The 12,483-nt window shown below is 36.9% G+C and overlaps 2 protein-coding genes across 5 annotated transcripts in view; one reads left to right on the top strand and one right to left on the bottom strand.

The window, feature by feature from the left end:
* The window catches only part of LOC138056786 (sonic hedgehog protein-like), a 38,545-nt gene that overhangs the window by 12,295 nt on the left and 13,767 nt on the right, over positions 1-12,483 (top strand). For 3 of the 4 annotated variants that reach the window (XM_068902677.1, XM_068902679.1, XM_068902678.1), the window contains one exon: positions 6,368-6,428. The gene's annotated coding sequence lies outside the window, so the exon portion shown is untranslated. Of the gene's footprint in view, positions 1-6,367; positions 6,429-7,606; positions 8,574-12,483 lie in introns of those variants that run through there. The other variant, XM_068902680.1, reaches the window with a different exon arrangement.
* LOC138056787 (uncharacterized) overlaps positions 1-12,483 on the bottom strand; it is a 58,831-nt gene that overhangs the window by 44,299 nt on the left and 2,049 nt on the right. Inside the window, exon 2 of the mRNA XM_068902681.1 lies at positions 3,900-3,980. Within this exon, the coding sequence (XP_068758782.1) occupies positions 3,900-3,980 (81 nt within the window). The remainder of the gene's footprint in view (positions 1-3,899; positions 3,981-12,483) is intronic.

Raw genomic sequence — 12,483 nt, 5'->3', positions numbered from 1 at the left:
TAATGCTACGAGGAATCTCCAAGGAGTCTTTGATAATTTTAATCCAATTAATACATGAAATGGCTCACAGGAACCTTTGATTAAAAACAGAAAAGATCTCTTAAGCCTAATTTTCGGCTGGACAGGTCGCGTGCCCACTTTGATCTTGTGACCGCCTTTTGCCTAAAAATATCTCGAAAGTTGTTAATGAAATAAATGCTGATGCAACTCTTTTGACAAAATAACACCGGAAAGCTCAGGCGAATATTCGATTTTATTACATAGATACTGATGAAATACCAGGATTTCTCCTTTTAATAAAAAAATCATATCTTCACCGCACGCAATGAACATATCATTTTTATCTTTCACATGTGAGAATATAGGTGTCATCATGGTAACGAACACGATTAGCCAATAAAACGCGATCTTCGTCTTCATTGTAAGTTACTTTTGTGCTTTAATTAAGATAATATAATTCTTCTCTACTACATTAACATTTTTATTGCAAAATTTTACATTATCATGATTTGCTTTTCATGACTTTCATACCTTGTTTCATGTCACATAACATGCGTGTTTTAGCAGTTGGTAACCACTTTTTCATCATTTCGAAAATGAATAAAACACGTTGTTTTAAACCTCGACATTTCATCAATATCTATATAATAAACAGAACATTACATGGCCGCTTGGGGATATATCCTCTATATTCTACGCAAACTGCGCTGCACTGCAGTCAAACTTATTCTTTCCCGTTTCGCCGCGGCGAAGATTTTGACGTGTGAAACCTTCTCTTGTTATAGTAAGTATGACAAAGCAAGATAGTGGTCTTCTCCTACGCTTTAAGCAGTAGGTTTGATATTTCATTCTGCAACATCAACTGAACTACTATCCTATTCGCCCTCGCACGTTGACAGCAGAATCGTGTTACCAAACTGTTGTTAATCCTCTCGTTAATATTTTTTGTCGATAGAAATCTGTCAAAGCCACAATTATCCTGGTTTACCCTTAATAGGTGAAGAAAAAAATGGTTTGTTGACTGTTGTGACACTACTGAGTTGAACAGAGAAAGATAGTGGGCATTGAGGCCTTTCTATTCAATTCTACTTTATTCAATTCTACCGAGGTTAAAAGTTTAGAATTTACGAGGTAGGACAGCCTTTTGTAAAATATAGTTGTTAAACAATAGTATTTTCAACAGTAAAAGGTCTAAGAACATTAAACCCAGGTAAAATGGGGTCGAATCCAATGGTTAAAAAAGATACACTCAAGGCAAATTTAAAGGAAACCTCCACTTCAACAAAAAAATAACTTTAAATCACAGGAAATAGCCTTTACAGTCAAATCAATCTAAATTTTTTTCAAATTTCGCGAGCGCCGCCATCTTGGATAATTGTGACTGTTTCACGGTAGCCCCATTGTCATTGCACAAAAGCTCTTTGTGTCTGAACAATAGGGCAACCGTAATACCGATACAACTATTCAAGATGGTGGCGCCCACGAAATTTGAAAGTGAAAATAAGCGATTTTAAAATTCAGTTTTCCTAATATGAACACTCTTTTTGAAACAAATTTTGAACAAATTTGTTTGGAAACATAATTTCCTACGGTTTAAACTTATTCTGTAGTAAGAGTGGAGGTTCCCTTTAAGAGCAGTAATAAGCCTGTTCATTCGGTAACTAATTTGTGATCCGCTTGAAAAAAACTTGGCTAAACTGCCACTGTCCACCACTGTTTAGTTGTACTGTGAGTTTTATTTAAAAGGAATACGAACATGGCATCATTTTTTGCGATACATTTTAATAGTTTGCGATTATAATTATCACCTCAAAATTTAATTAACACATGCACTCCAAAAATCTACTAGCATGGTTTACTGGTTAGTTCACTCCCACAAAAGAAGTGCTGAAAGGTTGAACTGAAGTTTGTTACTGAGACCTTGAACGTTTCCAAAGTAGAAAAAAGCATAATATCAGAATTCCGTCATCGTCAGCAAATATTATTGTGATCTGACCTCTATCAATGAAGTTAAGGTGGCTCAAACCGGTTTCAACATTTTGGAGGGAATGTGTCGTTAGAAAGATAAACTCTACAACACAATGTTTCACTTAATGGCAATGTTATGGTACCATATGAAACACCAATAATTGCTTAAACGCCGGGCTTTTCGACAGCCTTTTCGACCGTTTGTTTTTGTTATGGAAATTCCCATTGCTTATGGTAGCGATCTAATTGGATGAATCTCAGCTTCGGGTGGAATTTTCATATATGAAAATTGTTCCGTGGCACGCAATGCCTGTCGGTTGAAGGTGGGCCTTTAACAAGTTACACAGAAATTGTGGTGCTGTGCGAGTGGAGACTTGAGGTATAATGCACTAAATTCTGAATAAATTGGTGATAAGACAAATCAGCTTGCCGAGCTTCTGTTGGAATTGTTCTCCACGTTATCTCTTTGACGAAGAGGAAAGCCTCAAGCGTCTGCTGGAATTCTCTTCCGAAGGCTGATGTTCCTTATTAACACAGTTTATAACAAGCTTTAGTGACGACAAGGGAGCCAAAGACTGGGTATCGTTTGAAAAGGGTTATTTCTAAAGAATCATCAAGTGCTGTCAAAGCTTAAGTGGGCCCTTCGGGCTCAAGAAGTGTGTATTGACATGTCGCCGTTAAGAGAGGTGCACTGCAAAGGGTAATTTTATCGTCTGTTGTCGTGAAATTCAAAATACAGTCTCCACCATCTGTCCTCTTTATTCAAATATTTATTTGGAGCAAAGTTATAACTAGGACTCCTTTTCGAGCATATTTTAAGGTGATTCAGTCGAAGTACAAATTTTCGAATTATTTTGAGCGTTTACAACAGTCCAGTTAACTTTCAAACTGTAGATAATACTGCTTTCAGCAGCCGTGAGATCATGTAGTATCGGAGGGTCCAAGGGTCTTACTTTCTTCATCATCTGCACATCTATTGCGTTCAAGCCAATTGCCTAACCCCAAGACACTTGTTCTAATCATTTTTAAATGTTTGTTTTCATCGAACCTGAAGACCAACTTACTTTTACTCAAAACTCAATACCTTATGGATTTAACACGCAAATAGTTCTTAATGCGGATTCGACTCTTCAGTTATCATAGCTCTTCTTTAGCAAAGCCTATCATTCTTAGAAACGTGAAAAAGCTTCCTAATATCACCTGGCACAGGGAAATTCTATTGTCCAAAAGAGGTAGTCCGAGTAATTCAATCGAAGAAATCTTTGGCAATCGCAGTACAACGGTGAAAGACACAAACAGCGAAGAAATCGGTGGCCCAAAAATCGAAAAAGCTATAAGTTAGTCAGTGCATCTTTCGATTCTTTCCCACGACCTCTTATGCGCCTGGCTGGAATTTTAGGAAGGAAGTCGGCTTAGCGGCTACAAATCTCCTTTTTTATAGAGTTCTCAGTAAGATAGGAAAGAATTAGCCTGAGAATGTCTCTGAGTTGCCTTGTGTTATGCGGGATGGATAAGGCAACAGGTGACACAATGAATGAAATAGCGTGAGAAACTAACCTCACTTGAAACACTTCAACATGACCACTTTGGATTGCATTATTACAATAGGTCTTTGTTACCGTCTACACAAAGCTCTAGCGATAGTCACTGTTTACAAACATCTCCTTTGACAAATTTGTCAACCAGTGAAAAAAGAGAACCCTTTCTTTCGACAGTCAGTCAACCTAAATGGCAATGGATGACGTGACAATGAACGTCTCCTTTTAAAGACGCAAAGTTTCTGAAAAATAACAGCACTGTAACAAAGTACGTGTGCAAACGTCTACAAGTACTGATGTTTCATCGGATTGTCTTACTACAGCTAATTTGTCTTATTTTAAACATGGAAGAGACATGGTACGAGTGGACTGAAAAAAAGTGGAGCTCATCACCTGTTTTTTTATATTTTTGCCATTCTGCATTTTTCTCTCTCTTCGAACCATTTTTAAACGTAACATTTGTATACGTGGATCCTGAAATGAAATACAAAGAAAGCATAACTATAAGCACGATTAGGCTAAGAGAATGTTGATAGTGAGTCGACTTAGACTCGGAAAAGAGTGATTAGTATCAAAAATCATTGAATGGTTTGAGGAATTTACACATCCTTAAAATTAGCAGATTTGCGAGTTCGAGTTTTAAAAATCAAGACTTAAAAGCAATGACTCAGATTTGATTCACCAAGGGTGTCAACCACCTCATGCGGATTAATTCATTTAGATATTTTATACCTGAAACCTGGAATGATCTACAGGAGAAGATGACTTAGCTCGATATCGATTTAATTATGCAATCTTGAAAGATTTTCTAAGGAGTTTTGCTTATGATAATAGTTTTCAAAATATTGTTGTATGTGTTTTTGCTTTTTGTCAGAACTATTTAAGATGGGAATTAATAATTGTTATTATCTCAGTTCAATTAACCTGTGACGTTAACATCATCTTAAGCTGCTAAATAGACATATTTTTACATTTTTAAAATAGTATAAATAAGATGTGTAATTAGTAAATTTTTTTCTTGATAATTAGAGTAAATGCAATGACGGTTGTTCTTCATCATATTGTAAATAACTCAGAATAGCCCTAGTTGGAGAGTTAATAAAATTACTGTACTGTAGCTAGCTTTCCGGGGGGGGGGGGCCGTGATCAGGGCCGTAGGCAGTATGAGGCAAACCGAGGCACTTGAGGGTGATTCCAGTGTTGTCTTTAAAATGTACTCATCATAAACACCTAAAATACCTACGAAGAGAATTTAACCATGGATATTGCCTCAGTCATATTTTTTTCTGGCTACGGCACTGGGGATGCTAGCAAAATAACGCTATTCTGTAAATCCCAGCTGAAATAGAGTTTGTGTATGTAACTATTCTTAACGTATGACCGGTGTTTTATATGATGACCAAATAAGAAATCACTCAGTACCAATACAAACTAACAAGGAGCAAGAAAACATTACAAGATACATCTCAACCTTATTATGGATGAACACCTTATGTGACCCTTAAAAATATGTCTTTAAATGATCGAACAGGTCTATCCCTAACTGAAAATGTAATCAATCAGGTTGAGTTTCAGCTTAGACCAAGAAAGTTATGCACTTGTGAAGAGGATTGTCGATATATTAATCAATTTTAATCAACAGTCCTTCGCACGAGTACACCGGGCGATCTAACGGTATGACATGATGACTCTTGTGGTGTGGTACTCGAAATGAAATCTCTAAATTCTTCTGGTCCATAATTCTTATTTATTTATTTATTTATTTATTTACAATGAAGAGATTTCCGATAGCTTGGCTGTTTCTTATCTTGAAAGCAAGTTTAAAGAATTAGAGGGTTTTTCTTTCTTTAGTAGGGGCAAAAATTTGTTTTTGAGCTTTATGGAATCATAAGCTTCAAACCATCAACAACTTTCGGCAACACTTGTAATTTGATATTCGTAAAATGGGTAAAGCTTATGGCTAATTGCTATGATATAGAGGGACAACTTAAGCTCCTCGTAAGTGGGCTAACATCAAGGCTACTTTATCCCTGGCAATCCAGACCATAGCTGACATATACCGGCATATCATATATATATGTCTACCAGCGGATCAATTGAAGACTTCATCTATTATAAAAATGCTCAATGGTAAAACCAGAGCTGTTAATATAATATGTATAGACTTCTGGAGTCGGACTAATTCATGTATTTGCTACTCGGAGTTTCATGCTTCACACGAAGCAATCATCAGGTATGATGATTGCTTCGTGTGAAGCATGAAACTCCAGGAGTCTATACATATTATATTAACAGCTGATGATTGCTTCTTGTGAAGCATGAAACTCCGAGTAGAAAATAAATGAATTAGTCCGACTCCAGAAGTCTATACATATTCATGATATACATATACATATATATATAACACAAAGATTAGTCTCCGCTACTTAGTTATTACTTGTCTGCCATTCTTGATAAAGTCATTAGCGAGACGAATATGTTTTTTTGTTAAGTTGCGAGTTCAATCTTCATGACTGTCAGGAAATGAGGAACCTGGATAAAAGTTAATCGCCTTGTATGAGACATGTAAATCACTGCCTAAAGGTACGCGCAAATGACTCACATTTAATCGTACAATCGGGACCTCTGAATTCGTGTGATGCTGGGATTGAAAGGCCTCAGATTCTGGGATTGAAAAGGGATTGACAGAAAATCCACGTAAAAGCAATCTAATCAGTGCGATTATGTCTTTGCACGGAAAGGTCAGTCAGCATTCTGCTTGTTATAACGGATTGTCACTTTGCAAATACGGGTGTGGCCCACGGAATCAAAACTATAAAATTCCAGAAACTACTAAATCCTGTATCATTATATTTCTGCAGCCCTTGAGACGAGCGGAGTTTGGTTTGTTCTCTGACGGAGATATTCGACCCAGACATCTTGGTAAGTAACTTAACACTAAGGCCTCGAGGAATATTTTTATTTGTGGCCGTACAAATTTGTACTTAAAGCGTTTTCGTTGGTGAAAAACCGTAGTTCCCGCGCCAGGGATCTCGAGGAGTTTCTTGGGAGTATTTCGACTGTGTACGCGGTTTCCAACGATCGTGAGCCAAACCTGAACAGCTTGAAATACTTTCAGTAACTTTCGACCTGATTTATGACTCGCGCAATATTTTCATGTCATTATAAAATTTAGCACATATTTAACTTGTAGTGTGCACAGTAGGAATGTCCTTTTAGTTTCTTATGCACCTCTCAGTTCATTCGGTAGCCTTTGATGTGGTGCTAGAAAATCTGAAATTTTGGATTGAAGCCTACGAAGCCGGCTATTCAAAGGCGAATTGTAACACCACTTACCATATTAACAGTATATTCTTTCCCGCGGTGCATAGCATTATGCCACCAATCATAACTCTGTAGCTGCTACGTGCACATGATCTAATCTTTCTTCGAGAGTCAAACCTTGGATGTTAACACTTTTGGATCTTACCCGGGATCTTAAAGGCTATGATTTATTATGTTACTGTTTGCCTGAAGGTCGGTATCATATTTTGTCTTTCCCCACTTAACACAAAGAAAACTTGTCTTCTTTTAATGTCGAGGTCGACAAAACAAACTCCAACATTCAAGCAGACAGTAAATTAAGATAAACAAATAAATAAAACTGGGTAAGCAACTTTAATCTTTACTTTTCTTTAAAGCCGGAAATTGGGATCACCTCAAATGAAAAGGAGTGACTTAAATTGTACTTATTCTTTCGAAACCTAAATTGCTCTGTCAACCCACACGGTCAAATCCGATTTTCCTCTGTTAAGACCTATGAAGCCAAGGCATTCCTTATATAAGGTTGAGTTGATTTTGTTGTTTTGTTAACGTGGTTTTGGAAATTAATTTGTGTACGGATTATCTATAATCAAAAGCACCTTCATGTTTTGGCCGACACTTCTATGTTATTTTTTTACATGCTTTTGACAGCGGAAAACTGAAAGCTTGGATTTAAAAACAGTGGCTGGGTGATGTTTTTAATCTTAGGAAGTTTATTGAATTGGATCGGCAGGTATTTTACAGTGACTCGGAAAATCTAATTGTTTATTGTCATTTGTATGAGAGATTCTTCATTTGTTGTAAGCTTCCAAGCAGCTATGTACAATCCTACAACTTTCGTCAACGTTTCAATCCTCTGCGATGAGGAGATCATCCCGAAACGCATTCAGAGACGTTGGCCCTAATCCAGTTATGGGATAACTCACTCATGGATGTTGCACAACAATTTGACAAGCCTTTTATTTCATAAGTTCAGCAGGTACTAAGACAAATTAATGCAAGGAAAACATCGGGAAAGGAGGAAAGTTTGCTGTCCTCACCTCAGTTTTTGCTGAGTAGTGAATATTATTACAATTGTCAGTATTAACAAAGTCCTCTGAGTCCGTATGACATGAGTACATCACGTAAATCATTCGCCAAAGAAAAACATTCTAACAGAAATTAACAATGGCCATAAAGGAAGAGAGTGGAGGTTGAGTGTCTTAGATTGGGTGTGAGTTTTCTTACAGGATGAGAAGACTTCAGACTGGTAGCTTAAAATAGACTCCTGACAGCGGAGTCCATTTAGAAGTGGCATAGGTCATGTTACTATATGGACCGTTGAGATCAGTGGGACTAGGATTTGAATTGGAGAAACGGCAACAATGAGAATGGGCTAAATGTTTTGTTATCATCACCAGTGCGGGATTTGGAAACTGAACGACTGGAGCAGAATTCCCATTAAGAACGGTCACCTACAAAAACCTTTTACTAGGTATTATGGCCGTTTGCGCGAAATTAAAGTAAGTTGCAGAGAAAAATCTGAGTCAGCACGATTGAATTAAATTGCACATGACACTCAGCTTTCAACACGTCATTCTTAGAGAAAAGCAAAGTCCAGTCTCTTTTAAAATCCGCGTTAGGCCCTATTTAAAAGCTTTCAATACTTATTACCCACATTTAATTTCAAGCCTTATCACGGAATCTTCGAACTGCAAGGAAAGAAAATCGTGAAAAGTTACAGGAAATAACTGTGACTATTCTCCGAAGAATAGAACGAATCAGGTTTGTCATGATAAAACTATCTGTTAGGAACGTTTCCAAAGCATGCATAGCTTTCATCAGAAAATTAAATTTTGAAAGAGGGCACTTAGCTTACTTTCAACACGAAGTAGACTCATCTCAGTAGGTTAGTTTAGTGCATTTGTTTATTACTAATTTCTTTAGTGTCGTGGAAGTACCTGTGGTGCTGATTGCTTAGTTATAAAAAATGGAGGACCTTAGTTAAAATATTGAAAGTGATGACACGTTTGAGCTGATCAATAAAATGAAACTACTGAGCATAGATTTCCCGTAAAACTATCCATTGTATTGCAAAAGGTTTGTTTTAAATCTTGTAAGGGAACAAAATCCTAAAGTGCATGTGACAATTTCAACGAAAAGTATTTAGCACTACTTTCAGAAAGTGGTGCTGTTTATTGTGCTCGACAAGGTGATTCTAACTTTTGAGTCGGTGGGTGACCTCTTAAAAGTGAGCGTTAAAATGAAAGCCTGTAAAATTCATTTTAAATGGTTTTGAGTTACATTCCAATTTGAACTATTCACTTCCAAATCAATGCTTGTACTGCTTGTGACAACGACTCTTTAACGACGCTTCTAAAGGCTCGAAAGGTTGAAGTTTGACTTTAAAGACGGGAAGCAAAAACCTTAAGTGCGAGCATCATTCAAGTGAAACATGCTATTGAGCAGTACTTGCCCGTGGGGACGGGGCGTTCGTTATCATGTTCAAGGCTCCCTTTAATTTCGATTTGGTAACTTAAAATGCTTAAAGGGGTAAGGCCGTATATGCCATTAAATGTGCTATTATACCTGAACTGCCAAATGCATTAAGCGTAAACTTATGATTATCTACAAAGGGAAAAAATAATTGTGAAGCTATTTTTTGTAAGCTCCTCAATTCATTAACCCACAAGCTTAGCTTTAATAACTTTAATAACGAAAACATGTCCATGCAGCTGGTACACAGAAAGAATAGCTTGCACCTTATTTCAATCTGGAACCGTTACAATCGATTTCCCCCACGGCCGCAACCTTTTAATTCGACACACTTAAGTTAAAGTTTTCAGGACAGGAACAACATAAGCAGATACACCACTTGCCTAACTGGATAACAATTCATTTTACTCTATACTATGCTTAACTTTCCAAAAACTGCATTAAAAGTTTTAATTTAATTTTGATAACAGTTCCGGTTGATCTACCTACACCTTTTCATCACGAACTTGTAAAACGTCTCTGATGGAACATTTAGCAATCGCAACTGAATCTACTCAACAATATGTAGCCTGCGAACGCAGACGTATTTCCAGAAATACGTCTGCGTTCGCAAGCTAAAAAATATGAAACTGTAAAAGACATATTCGTTGGCATACACAAAGGTTGAGCAACCAAAGACGTGAGGAAAAATCACCTCCAATGAAAATTAATGGAAAATGCTGTCATTACCAAAGTGATCATATCATGAATTATGGCTCTACCTCGGTCAAACTGAATTGGCGCAAATTATAAAAGAATAATAAAGACTTTGTTGGACTGAATAAATTCGGAAAGAAGAAAGGAAAAAAGGGCTGTAATCTGTTTTCGAAGTTATCAAGATTTTGTAGCCACTGGAATGAAGAATGGGATTTGTTACGAATATCTCGTGCTAGCAATTGCTTAAGAGGTAAAACTTCCTAAAGGGGGAAATACTGAGCCTATTCCGATTATTCTGATACCAGGTTAGAGTTTCTATGACGTCATATTTTCACTGCTACCTTTGGTCGGTGCCCCTTGCATCAAATTTATATATAAATGAGCTTCACACCGAGTTCTTTAAAAAGAACACTAAGGAATAATCGAGATCAATCATTGTGCTGTCGCGGATGAAGTTGATGTAAGGATCGACACAGAGGTCCTCAAATAAGACCGGAGCGGCCATACAAATCAAATTAAACGTTAGTTTTTCAATGAGAGGTAACCGAGGTATCTACAACCTCAATTCACATGTGACGTCAAAACAGGAATCGAACCTTCAACTCAGTTTGAAAGGTGTGTGCTATCACCACTTCTTCGAATCTCTTTCTCCAAGAAAGCGAACCTTTTCGAAAGAAAAAGGTTGGTTCTATAAATGCTTCAGTTAAACATCTTAATTTTGTACTTAAGTTTAAAATTTCTTCGGTAGATTTTAACAAGCTTTACATTCCGGCATAGGAAAGAATGTTCTATTTAAGAATCTAAGTTCTTCGCGTCCCCGCTATTCGAACTCTTTTCATTGCTACTGCTAAAAATTTCAGAGTATGAAGTACTTTGTAGACCACTTTCATAAATGGCAAGCACTTTTACAATCTTTTGTCTTTATGTTAATTTGACCTAATGCCCTCATTTTGAAAGAAAAATTCTTTTGAAATTTGCTCGTTGTAGCGAGCCTAGAAAGGTTTATTAACATTAAAACAAAAGACTCATTTTGTTCGGCCACCATTATGAAAGAAGTCAATAAAGTGAAGTCATTGTTACCGACAAAGTGCCGCGGAAGTGTTTCACGTTTTGGCATGTGAAAACTGGAACAAATTCAAATCGTAGAGTTTACTTAGTCTAAAAGTAGATTCGTAGGGCATACCAAGAATATTTAGAATGAACTACTAACCTCAATGACTGTTTGAGAGAGAGAGAGAGAGAGAGAGAGAGAGACGTTTCTCGTGAAAGAAATGCACAACAGGATGCAGTTATCTTAAAGTGATTCTTTTTCAGTCGGTTTTCAACCCTGGACCACAATTGCCAACACGTGTTGGTAAACAAGACATTTGGGTTTTTTTTCTTTCTTCTTATATATTTTTTTAATTCCACCCGTTAACGTAGGCTTTTATAACTTAAAGGATTATCAAAGGCCGTCGTTCCTGTTTATTCAACCAAAACGTTGCGATTCTGGTTGCAGTGTGACGGATAAAGCAGTACTTTTACTTAATTAAGGAACTATGATCACAAGCAAATCACAAGACACGTAAAAGTCATTCACGTGCCTTTCAACTCAAAACGTCATGAGTAAGGACCAATCAGAATTATTATGTTTAGAGCTTGGTCTACATGGTGAAAAGAGCAAGGAGATAAAGTACATCTGCGTTACCCCACCGAATACTATCGTAATAATCGTGAAAGATTTGTCTTTATAGTCTGGCCAAAGTCTTTGGTGTTTTCTGTAAGCCGTTTAACGGTAATGGTGAAATCGTATTTGCTCTGCGCATGATTTTGGGCTGTTGGCACGGTTCATACCAAAATGGAATTTCCGCAAAATCATGCTTTAACGTAACTTTAGGGTCATCTACAGGTATCTTTGATTTCTCTTTCAAAGATGAGGTTGCATGTGCTAAAAAAAATATTCTACGACCGAAGCTCACAAAACGACATAGATTTGAGACGGCACTTATTTACAGCCAATGGCACAAATGCTATAGGTTTGAAGATTATCGGATTAGGTAGGGATGGCTTTCTGGACGGTTTTCTTATTTAAACCCAATTGCACAAAGAAAAAATTAGATGAGAGGGCTGTCGTTTTATTGGTAATGGAGCCACAAAAAGGGCATATATGTTTGTCTTAAAGAGACAATCGTGGCCGTTTTGAACCAAATCTAATTGTAATGGTCACTTAACTTAGAATTGAATTATGAAATACTAAACAAACCTTTTAGCTTTCAAGGACTTACAATAAGGATGAAGTCCTCTTATACTTAAATTTCGGGGCACTAATCTGTTAAAAGGCTGTTTGAGAAACAGTTTTATCCTTTTACTTTGTTATTTTTGGCTTCCTCAGTACATTTCCTTTCATTAGCGGAACCACGCCTTCGAACAAGTCACGATTAACCCTTGTTTAATGTGACTGGTTAAAAACTTTTTTTCTACTCAATAATAGCTTGTAAACAAGACTTATTCACGGACAATTTTT

The sequence above is a fragment of the Montipora capricornis genome, chromosome 7 (genome assembly GCF_036669925.1).
Source record: "Montipora capricornis isolate CH-2021 chromosome 7, ASM3666992v2, whole genome shotgun sequence".
Taxonomy (NCBI): domain Eukaryota; kingdom Metazoa; phylum Cnidaria; class Anthozoa; order Scleractinia; family Acroporidae; genus Montipora; species Montipora capricornis.
Note: the sequence above shows the minus strand (reverse complement) of the source record. Positions and strands in the feature narration are given on the sequence as shown.